We start from the raw sequence: 12,200 nt of genomic DNA, 5'->3' as shown, positions 1-12,200 counted from the left end.
GTTGGAGATTAAAAATACGAAGGTTTCTTTGACTGCCCACCACAGATGCTTACTTTGAGGCTACTACATTGTGGTAGCCTTCTGGTAAGGACAATCAAGACCACATTACCAGTGAAACCCTAATAAAAGTACAGGGCAGATGGTCAGTCATGAAGGAGTCATTCTTAACATGCAGTTCAGTTGCAGCTGTTAATAAGACAGAGCTTTCATTGTAGAAATGGAAGTGAGTGGATGCTTTGCCTGAGGAAGTGCCGCACGGATGTTATGTTTGAAAAGAACTGTTTGTAAAATGAATTAGAGCAAGACATAAATTCATTGTTACTTAGGTTGTTTAGTTTCAAAGTGGGGATCCTGGGAAGTTGGTTTCTCTAATGATCCAATGTGTGAATTAAATTTTTCTGAAAGTATACTCATTTCTAAGCATTAATTTGAAGCTCATTTCAGTTGTTTCATAATAGTCTCTTTCGGTCTCCCTCCCATCTTCAGGGAAAACCCAATTGTCTTGTAACATTCTTTTATAGAGTCTGACCTCAGTGACTTACGATGGAAAGCATTTTAAGATTTCATTTATTTAATGTGTGTGTGATGTGTGAGGGTGTGTGTTTCACAGTATGCACATGAAGGTCAGAGGACTACCTGTGGGACTCAGTTTCTTTCCTCCACTGCGTAGGTCCCAAGGAACGACCTCAGGTCTTCTGACTAGATAGCAAGCATAGTTAGTTACTCACTGAGCCATCCAGCCTGCCTGAGGGAAATAAAATTGAATGTACAATGAAAATAGCATTTCCATCTTGAGGTGCATGGAAGTGCCAACCTATGAAGTTGATTTTTTAAATTTAGATGTAAATTGTAGATTGAGCAAGCATTTATTTACATGCCTTCTTGAGACTGTTGAAAATATGAAGATCTGTTTTGGGAAGTGAGATGTAGAATTTAGAGTTTTCCTTCAAACGCCCTGTAGGTAAAGTAAACATGAGCTTTCCTTTTTGTTTGCCTTGTAGGCAGCAGGAGCAATTCGCCCTCTGGTGTCCACTGTCATCAGTCCCTCTGCTGATGGCTGCTTAGACCACTCACTGGACCGTGCCAAACACAGGGCGAGCGAAATGCCCCAAGCGTTTCTCTTTGATGTGATCTATGAAGCCTATCAGCAGGTAAGAATCTGGACTTGCAAAGAGCTGCTGTTATGTTGTGGTTTTTAAAACTGTATCCACATTAGAATTTCTAGAAAAACCCACGACACTCAGCATGTCAGTGTACTGTAGGCCAGTTTGTATTACAATGGAGCACTAGGAGTACTGCCTTTAGAATGGACGCCTAGGCAGTGCGTCTGGGAGAACCCGTTTGGAAGCTGCTTAAGCTCTCTCCTTCTTTTGATGGTCACAGGAAGCAGTTCTTGGAGCAATGAAAATGCAGGAATGTGTGTGCTATGCTTAGAAGTCCATTAGAGGCTCAGAGCCCAGGGGCTTTGTTGGCATTTGTCACATAGATGTCCCCTGGCTAGCACTTACAGAAATTCCACATTCTCAGGAGGAATGCAGATGTTCTGTGTAAACACTGCTGTGCGTTCAGACAGTCCAGGCACTAGTGCCTTCCCAAACACTGGCCCACACATGCCTTACAAACAGCTCTTCTTGAGGCCCAATAGGATAAATTTTCAGTACAGATATCTAGAATGTTAATTAAATATTTAACATAAATAACTGTATTACCCCATAAATTGATACTGGAGTGTGTGTATTTTTTTTTTTCATTTGGAAACTTTATGTTCTTAGATACTTTTATTGCCATTTGTTTACCTATTTGGATAAGTCATTACTGAGCATCATATATTTGATTGGGTCATCAGTAAATGTGGTGAAAGAGATGTACAGTTGGGGTTATAGGTAATGGTAACAAATACATTTATGCTAGATATGGTGGATATAGTTAGGGTAGAGAATGATACTAGTTACTTGCATACACATATTCAATTTTCAGTACTTGGCTCTAGTTACCTTTAGAACGATTGACTATGTAGAATGTTCTTTTAATGAAAAAAATTCAGCCAGTTTTCCTTAAAATAATTTGGATTATAGGGCATTATTTTGAGAATTTTATTATGGTTATACTCATTATGCTATTATGAATTTCTCCAAGTGGAGTTCACATATCCCATTTTATAGACAGGGTGTTGCTGAGCTACATTCTGCCATCAGCATAGTTCTGAGATTTGTGAATGTGTTTATTAACTTTAATATATACTCTTCTGTGCTGTTGTAGTCTGAATATGGAGTGTCTACCACAGGCTCATGTGTTCACTGCTGGGCCCCAATCTGTTGATGCTATTTAAGGAGGCAGTAGACATTTTATAATGGAAGCTGGAAGAAATAGGCCACTGATGGCATGACTTTGGCAGATAAATCTTGTCCTGTTCTCTTTTATTTTTTTGGTTTCTTGAGGCAGGATCTCATAGCTCAGTCTGACCTCAAATTATATGTGTAGCCAAGGCTGGCCTTGGACTCCTGAGCTGGGGTTGTAAGCATGAACCATCATGCCCGCTCATGTCTCATTCTGTATTCTTCTCTCTGCTTCTGTTATAGTATGAGTGGGCTCTTGTGTGTGATGTTGGACTGTAACCTTTGAAATAAAGAACTAAAGAAGCCCTTCTTCCCTTAGGTTGTTTCTGTCAGGTATTTTGTCATAGCAGTGAAAAGCCCAAGGCATATAACAGAATTGTGACAACTGGGATAATTTAGATAGTGTAGCATGAGATTCTAATATTTCAAATGGATTTGAAGGTAGAAATGGGAAAATACTCAGAGTAGATTGTATATCACATAACAAAGGTAAGGAAAAGTCATTAGTCCAAAGATTTGTTCTGAGAAACTAGGATATAATTATCTTTTTTTTTTTTTTTTTGAGATGGAAGTGGAAGTTTTGAGGAAGTAGAAATTTGCTTTGATACTTACAGCTACAAGAGTCCTTCCAGACATATGATTAGGAGTGCTAAGAAAGTGTACTAAAGAGTAAAGACCATTTTTGCTAAAACCGCTGAATTTTTACTTCCTCTATGGGATGCCTGATGGATTAATTAATATCTCCATCTTTTATCGATTCAAAACTTGGGATCAGATCCCAACTCAACTGTGCATCTAAATGTTAGTCATTTAAGACTGCATAGAAATCTTCCCTTTCAGGGCTGAAGAGCTGAGATATTTTCCGTGGATTCTCAACCTCCATCTTTTACAATCTTCTCTTCCAGAACTGTGGAGTGAAGTCTAGAAGTCTTCACAGAATTTCCCCAAGCTTTTCTGGGACAAGAGAGCCTTTTAGGCAGGTCATCCCATGTTGAGGAGCAATCACAGAATCAGGTTATCTCCCTTAAGCAGAAGCAGTATGGAAACCAAATTGCCACTTGTTTCAGGACCACAGTTTTGGTAGACAAGCATCCTGTAAACAGAAGCAGATTGGATTCCTAAACATCAACAATTCTTCAAGCACTAGGTAGAAAGATGGTATTGACTAGAACTAGGATAATGACCAATGAGACCACAGTTTGACAGAGACTCCTTGACTTCTGTGCAATAATAGAACTTGTATTATTGTCTGTCAGTACTTACTTAGCAAGCCAGGGTTGCCTGATTATGGTCAGTGGGAATGTCATTTATCAGGCATGGGTTGGAGGAGGTCTCAGCAAGACTGGGCCTGAGACAAATTTATTGCAAACAATCAGAATTTTTTATTTTTTATTTTTTTATTTTTTTAAATTTTTTTTCCTCCTTTATTAATTTATTCTTGTTACATCTCAATGGTTATCCCATCCCTTGTATCCTCCCATTCTTCCCTCCCTCCCAATTTCCCCTTATTCCCCTCCCCTATGACTGTTCAGAATTTTTTATAACCTTATCAGAAACAGTATATAATGGTGGTTGCCAGGATCAATACAATGGTAACTGCCCGGACACTATGGCATTTGGAAGCTATACAGGGTACACGAGAGTATGCATAAGACTAATGGTCTTGTCAAACTTCTATTTGCTTCTTTGACTTCTAGCGAATTCAGAGAAACACACATGACTTGAATTCTCCACTGCCTGAGACAGTGCCTTGGTTTCTCAGGAACTGAAAAACACAGTGTCCTAGGAGCCACAGATTCTAACCCAAAAACCCTGTGACACATGCCTCTCAAGACAGCTAGCTCTTCCCTGCAAACATCACTTACAACATGAATCACCTGGTTTTACTTATGCTTATCTATCTATCTATCTATCTATCTATCTATCTATCTATCTATCTGACCATAATGGCCCAGGATTGTGGAGAAAGGGTAAAGAGAGCTTTAACTCCTGGATACCTCAAGTGAGGATGGCAGGGGTTGGCTTTCCCACCTCTCCAAACCTGGTGCCATAAAGTTGGCTCCCCGACTATTAACCTTAGTAAGAACTTGTTATCCTGACAGTTATCAGACTTCATTCCTTTCTTTACCTTATAAGCCCCCCCCAACCCGAACCTCCAGCCCCTGAGTATGCAGACGAAGCATCGTTCAACACCCTTGTCCTGGCTAGTTATACATGGCAACATAAACCTTGCCTCAGAGACCCTGACCACCTCCACCTCCCCAGGGGCATAAATATCCCTACCCGACCAAACCAGTTCTCCAAAGTGATTCCTGGGCATGTGTTCTTTGCTTGTACACTCACTGTGCAGTCCAAGGTCCTGCCTCATCCACCCACTCCCTGGCTATCCTGAGGCAGACACAGTATAGCGGCTATCTACCATCTATCTATCTATCTATCTATCTATCTATCTATCTATCTATCATCTATCTGTCATCTATCTATCCATCTATCTATCTATCATCATCTATCATCACCTATTTATCTATACATAACACACAAATGTGCATGCACACGCGCATGCACACACACACACAAATTTCTTTCACCATTACTTTTTTCTTTGCTTCTAGATATAATTTATTGGTAATCCCAAAACTTGAGCACTGTAGCCTAGGTTTTTAGAAACTGGGAAAGATTTTAGTGCGGGTGTTTAGGTAGAAAGATAAGCATAGAGTTGTCTTCATGTAGGCATTTAATGGTTTGGATTTGACCGATATTATCAAGTAAATGAACGTGAAAGAGTGGAAGAGAACAAAAAGCTGAACCAGCATTTTGAAGTTGTGAAGGAATTATTATTTCATATAGCTGTTTCTAAAAAACTACCAGAAACTCTATGAATTAGAACAGCAGTTTTATGTCCTAACAATTCTGGAGATGGGAAGTCTAAGGGGTGTTGGCAGAGTAGTGCCACTTCTGAAGGAGCTCAGAGGGTTTGCTTCCTGTCCTTCCATGCTACTTCATGCCACTGCCTGAATTATTTGCTTCCTGGCCTTTTCCTTGCACCTTTGTTGTCACATGCCCTGGGGCTCACTCTAGTCTTCTGCCTCTTAGAGGATCCTTGTGACTGCTAGGACTCACCTGGGTAATTCAAGATAATTTCCTTGTCTCATGATTATTAATTTAATCACATTGCCAAAGGCCTTGGCATCTGCTGATAGACTGTAGGAATTAGGGCATGGGCATCGTTGTGTAGGGAAACGCTGTACATCATACCACAGGGGAGGAGGGAAAAGGTGATCGGTCGTATAGTCAAGCAGGTCATATCCCAGAAGCCCAGTAAAGGAAAACTCCTAATGGTGGAACCATGGTGCTGATGGAGAGGCAGGGATTTATGGAAAATAGTGGTCACATATATTAGCTGTGGAGACCACTGATGGTTGAAGGTCGTGGTGTACATGAAATGCTGGTCGTGCTGTACATGAATAGAAGACCAGTTTGGGAAGGACCTTTGGCACATTTATGCAGGAGATGAAGTGGTAGACACACGCAGTTTCAGATCAGGATAGATGAAGGAATAGCTCATCCATGGAAATGATTCACTAGAAGACAGTGTTGGAGTGAGAGATGGAACATGTGGTAGGGGTGTCAAATACAGCTGACCTTGGCTGGGGATATAGATAGTGCAGGGCTGGAGACATGCAGAGTACGTGAATACAGATGGAAATGTACTCTCTTATTTCTGTTTCTGCTCTAGGGAGCAGGCCTTCTATACAGGGAGGAGTTGTGAGTACCATAATACAGCCTTTTGAATAATAAATACTGCTGTTTCATTCTTTATTTCTCTCCCCGTATTCTTTTAGTACCAGAGGTTGAGCCAGGGACTTGCACATGTCAGACAATCCACCTGTCAATTTTCACTCTCATATTCAGCCTAAAACCTATATAAATCTTTTCAGATGACAAAAATAACAGATCTGTTTTGGGGATATTTATAGCAAAAAAGAAAAACTTTTGATTGAAAAAATCTATAGAGCCATTGAATGATTCAGTCTTTTACGTGGCCTTGAGAGATGGCCTTATGTTGACTTTCTTCTAGGATAGAACTTCCCTTTGTGCAACTCATGTGAGAATTGCATGCTGGAATTCGCCATTTTCCTATAGTTGAGTGGAAATATGCTCATTGTAGCCAAGGTGGTTTGAAGTTGAGTAATGAGGCATGCACTTGGATGTTGTAGGTGACTTTGTTGGAGATTGCAGGCGACTCTGGATGGCACAGAGGCCACATGTCTGCTCTGTGCAGCCTGCTGCTTAGTTCCCTGGCTGCTTACCTCATCTGTGCTCTGACCATACTCCTTTTAGTCCATTCACATACCCTTCCTGCTTCTGTCTGCAACTTGCATTCCGATTCTATGTTGCTCTTCAGATACCAAGCAGATAATTAAGATTATAATATAAATATTTAATAGTTTCCCTTTGGCCCTGAGCTCTTCTGTGTGATTAGATTTTCATTGGTTTTTGTTTGTTTGTTTTGTTTTAAGATCACCTGGAAAACAAGACCACCATTTGGGAACTTTTAATGATATAGTAAGAAGCTGCTAAAGGAAAAGATTCCTAAAGAAAACAGTGAGAATTAAAGAACAGCAAACAAAGCCCATAGTTAGTAGCATGAACTAAAACCCAGAGATTGGCTTCTGAGATTTCTACTAATTGTTGAAATATGTCGCTGTATCCTTGCAGTTTTAAAACAAACAATAGGCTCTTACCCAGAAACATTTTCCAGTTGCATGAGTCTGTTTCTTGAGAAAGTTAGTGTGGTGGTCACAGAGCATATCCCCGGCTTCATTGTTGGGAAAGCCCACCTCATCGCTTGCACACACATTTCCAAGAGTGCAATGTTTAGAGTGGCCGATTTGTTAACTAAGGTTTTGAGAATATACACACAGACATAAAAGATATATCAAAATTTATGAGTGACAGTGTTCTTTGGGATGTTAATTAATTTGATTAAAATTTTGACTTGTTATCCTAGGCTTTCATGTGGCTCTATGTCCTCTTTGCATATTATTCTGCAGTAGAGTCTGAGAAGAAAATCTTCTTTTTGCAATACATAGCCTACTTAACTTTGCATGTAAAGTCCTTTTCAATTTGCACTGATTCTTGCTATATCCCTGTGTACTGAAATATGAAAGAATAAAAGAATGAAACAGGTATTTTATTTATAATGCATATCCTGCCCATACCTCACATGGGTTGAAATGTATTAAGTGTGGGCTTTATATCATCAGTATATCTGGCATGCAGCTGCTGAGGTAATAGGAAACCACTTAAAAAGATGGAATTTTATGAAAAATGTCTTGCTTTTGTCCTCTGAGCATTGAGATTATTAGTAACTTATTTCTTTTTTTTATAGTCTTATTTCATCTATCCTTGGATCATTCAACAAACATGAAATAGGGCAGTGCTGAGTGTGTTGTGGGGCTTGGACCAGAGTTTGAGGTTTTTGGTATTTTCAGTCTTGGAAAAAGGAGTCTAAGAATGAACCTAATGATATTACTTGGGGACCTACAGAGGAATGAAAGAGAAAGAGGAGGAGGCATAAGTTATTTTTCAGCACTGATAAGGGAATGAAAAACGTGTGTGTGTGTGTGTGTGTGTGTGTGTGTGTGTGTGTGTGTGTGTGTGTGTGCACGCGTGCGTACACACACATGATATGCAAATGAACGTCAGGAAATAAGTGGAAAAATGAAAATGAAATGGATAGGGATTAAAAGATGAAGCATTCTGAATCAAAGTGCAGTTTTAAAAATGTTGATATATATACAAACCATTATTTTATTCTGCATAAACGTCAGTTGCCAACTATGCAGAGTGGCAGTTGGTGCCTCTCAGCTGGGAATGCAAACAGGGCTCTCACCTGTGACGCCTCCTGGTGTAGGCCAGGCTCAGCCTCTGCTGCGATGTGTTGGGAACTGAACACTCTCCAAGTCATGGCTCTCTACTTGTCACATGCCGCTGTTTTCTTGTTCTACTTTACTTTTACTTTTAACAGCTACTGCACAAGGCACGCTAATTTAGTGATGCTATCTTTCTGGCCCTCTTTTGGGGGAAATTCTAGAGTGCAGATCAAGATTCTGTGGCCTTTTCTGAGATCTTTAAGCATAGCAGTCCTTATCTAGAGAAATTCTTGGTCATTGGTCTAAAACCATAGATTGTTTTTTTCTCTGTTTCAGTTCTAGTGTATCATGATATACTTATGGTGATCAGTTTAAGCTTCTCACATGAGTTTGTCAGTCGTTCTGGGCTTAGAGTGTTTAGTCTTGCTTTGGATATTTAACTTTCTAGTCTATGTTAGGACAGTGGGTGTCTCTGTAATTCTGTATGCTAGTTGACTCATTTAGTGAAGGTAAAGCTTTCTGTACAAGACGTCAGGTTTTCTTATTGAATGCTTGTGTTCTGCTGCAGTTCATATACTAAAATCTAAACTCTGAAAGGTGATATCAAAAGTGATGCTTTCCAGAGGTGGCTCGGTTGCCAGACTGCGTTCTGCAAAATCAGATTGGTACTGTTATTGAAGAGGCCACAGGAAGCCAGCTTCTGTTCTAAGGACACAGCAGGAAGCCCATCTATGCAGCTTTGTTCTCTCTATAGAAAGTGCTGTCTCTACGCACAGAATCTGCTGGTGACTTGATTTTGGATTTCCTTGCCTCCAGAATTGTAATCATTTTTCTTGTTCATAAATTATCCAGTTTGAGTTCTTATTGCAGTCTGAATACACTTACACTTACTGAAATCTCATTAATACTGCTAATTAATATTTCTTGTTCATTTTTATTCTCCGCATATTTCTTACTGATTTAGTGTAGTTTCTTTTATAGACCAGATATTACCTCTTTTTCTGGTTTTACTGGCCGTGTATATCACCTCTTAACCTGTCAGCACTGTCTTTATGTTACATCATTATGATGCTTCAAGCCCTGTCAGTCTTAGGTCTTTATAAATTTCCTATGTGTGGTGGCAAATTAATTCTCCTGGTATCACACCCTCATTTCACAGTTAAGTCTTCAGTGCATTTGGGGATCATTTAAAATATTCTGCAACTCAGAGCTCTTACTCTCTCCTCCTCTGTTAACCTTTCCTGGCATCATCCATAAATCATCAACTCTTAGTGATTCGTGCCCCCTCTGTGTGGTCAATCTGTGTTATATTCAGACGTTGAGTTCTTTGAGGCTCATTATTCGTTGATTTCAGTGAAGCCACATCGTTTTAATTTTCTTAGTTACTTTCAAGAATGCCTCCTTGGCAAAGGCTCCCCAGGAATGTAAGCCTTAGGCAAAAACTGAAATGCAGGTACAAGAAGTTATATTGCTAATCTGCCTCAGGAGCACACACAACTTGTCTTCTCGCCTCCCAGACAGGCTGAGCAGAACGTTTGCATGCTTGTCTGAGTCCACTGCCCAAAGAGACAGCATTCAATCTGCCTCTTCCTAATATTTTGCTATGGGATTCTGGCCCTCAGATCAGGAGCTTATTTCTGATGGACAATCAGGAGGGGACTGGAATGATAAGGGGAATTGACACAGGTGGACACTGAAGAAGTAAAAATAACGGAGACTCATATTTTAGTTTTTTTTTTTTTTTTAATATGGCAAGAAGTGACCAACACTAGTTTCCAGGCCATCCTCTGACTTTTCTGTCAGGATGACAGAATCAAGGACTAAGCAGACCATGGTGGCAGCACCATACGTACATCACAAAGTGCTTGTGAACAAGAGCATTCACTGTTCATCATTCAGAAGGAAAATGTAGTGCTTGGCTTTAATACAAATGAAAGCTGGTGGTACACATGATGAGATGGATTGGGTTTGCATCTCCTTTGCTCTTATGGATCTCAGACCATTTGCATCTCACTTGTACAGTATGTACAGTACTGTATTGGGAGTTCTATGGCTTGAATAAAACTCTTCTTAGGCAGGCAAGCCTTAGAACTTCAAGTCCTTGCCTTTTTGGGCTTTTTTGTTTTAGAAAGTTGTAGCCTGATAGAACAAATATGTTGAGATTGACGGTATAGTTTATCAAAAGAACAAAGGTTTTTAAATCAAATAATGATGATCTTAATACCTTTCTCTCCATTTTTATGCTGACAAATGAATTCTATGTGTATTCCTGAATTGTATGCTGTTCCTCTGTGATAGATGTCGCTGTGTCAGTTTGATCAAACTGGGGATTATTTTTGGTTTTGGTTGGTCAATAGGCTTGATCAGTAGTGAGCAGTGCTAAGATGGCAGGCATCCTGCAGACGTCACTCTCTCACTGACCTCTTTCTTTCCTGTCAGGTAGGCTGAACAGCAGGCTTTAAAGGTCCTTGGGAGTTTCAGGATGTTCTTGCCACTGAGGTTCATCACTTGACATGTTTTCTACCTGCATACACTGTTGATGGTTAGTAGCAGTCATTGGGCTGGGAATCCACAGCAGTAGAGGGCAGATGCCAGGCCTATTTTTTTTTTTCAGACTTTTCTGTGAATTCCCCTAGCCTTCCTTCAGTGGTTAGGGAGCATGGCCTGGCGGACTCAGCACTCAGGGATTCCTCCTCCAATATTTCCAGCTGCCTTTCTATTCCTTTCCTTCCCCACCTTTTCATCTTTGTAGGATTTCATCTTCCTGATCTAGTACATGTGTCAGATCTGTTTCCCATACTGCTTGTGAGTCAGTTCACCCATGGAGGCTGTACTACTCTCTAGTCCACTGGATGATGCATAAGCAACTCTTACTGTCCTATTTTTCCATTGCTGAATTATTTCCTTGCTGTGTTTTAAATATGCATATACCTTAAAAGGATACCCATTCCTCCTAGAAGGTAGTTATTTTCTGAGATGTTTGGTGCCAGTGTTGTTTGAGTTTGTAACATAAACAGCTCCTTTGGTGTATCACAAAGGACTAGCCAGTGCCAAAAGGCCTCGAAGGAAACACTTTGCTTTTAAGTGGTTTTGGCAGAGTCTGGTTTATTGGTATGCCTCCTAGTACACTGAAAAGTCTATGTGATTTCTAATAATGAGTTTCTCTGCGGATATTAAGGCTAGCCTGCTTATGAGTTCATCCATGTTATAGAAATTAACCAGCTCTGTTTTGTGGGACCCATACCCTGCAAAATTATGTCCTCTTGAACTACACTAATGTTTATCACTTGTTTCTGATTTCTGCTCATCTTATGTTTTATTTTTACAATGTTGGAGATTGAACATAGGGCCTATCATCTGATATTCAAGTGTTCTGTCACTACGCCATGACCTTTAACCCCAGTATCACAGACTTCTTCTAGTACAATTTTCATATCTTTCTTATATATAATTTTAAATTCAATGTCATTGTTTTATGGCCATTCTTACTTGGGGGCATTAGTATTTTCAGAAAGCCGTTGATATTTCCACCTATGAGCTAGTTCTGTTTTGTCATCTGGATAGTTAACTCATTTTCACAAGATTTGGAGCAAACTCAATTTTAAAGTTTTCTCAGGAATAGTAAAATAAGTAATTTTTCCATTTTGAGTTATTTGGACAATATTTTATTGTTGAAATAATGTGCATCATGAATATCAAAATAGCTCTGCATTTTATAAGCCTTACTGTAATTGGTATGAAATATAAAACTATGAGCCTTGTCCTTTGGATTTGGATCAAATCACCACTTAGAATCTGGTTCCTGATACACAGACGAGCCTGTACAACCTACCCTCTGGTGTATAAAGCTGATAATGTGCCTGTAGGTAGTGATGGGCAGTGGCAGGTTAGATGGACAAACTTATGCAGAGACAATGAACTGTGGCCAAAAGCCTGCAAAAATTGGGACATATTGAACTTCCAAGAGGGATTCCGACTGACTGAAATT

The 12,200-nt window shown here is 39.8% G+C and overlaps 1 protein-coding gene across 3 annotated transcripts in view; it reads left to right on the top strand.

Moving 5' to 3' along the window:
• The window catches only part of CRPPA (CDP-L-ribitol pyrophosphorylase A), a 298,335-nt gene that overhangs the window by 37,998 nt on the left and 248,137 nt on the right, over positions 1-12,200 (top strand). For 2 of the 3 annotated variants that reach the window (XM_084791215.1, XM_084791216.1), the window contains exon 3: positions 1,002-1,151. The exons of the other annotated variant lie outside the window; for it this stretch is intronic. In XM_084791215.1, coding sequence (XP_084647341.1) covers positions 1,002-1,151 — 150 coding nt within the window. The remainder of the gene's footprint in view (positions 1-1,001; positions 1,152-12,200) is intronic. 3 annotated transcript variants of the gene reach the window in all.

The sequence above is a fragment of the Acomys minous genome, assembly GCF_964271855.1.
Source record: "Acomys minous genome assembly, chromosome: 8".
NCBI classification, from domain to species: Eukaryota; Metazoa; Chordata; class Mammalia; order Rodentia; family Muridae; genus Acomys; species Acomys minous.
Note: the sequence above shows the minus strand (reverse complement) of the source record. Positions and strands in the feature narration are given on the sequence as shown.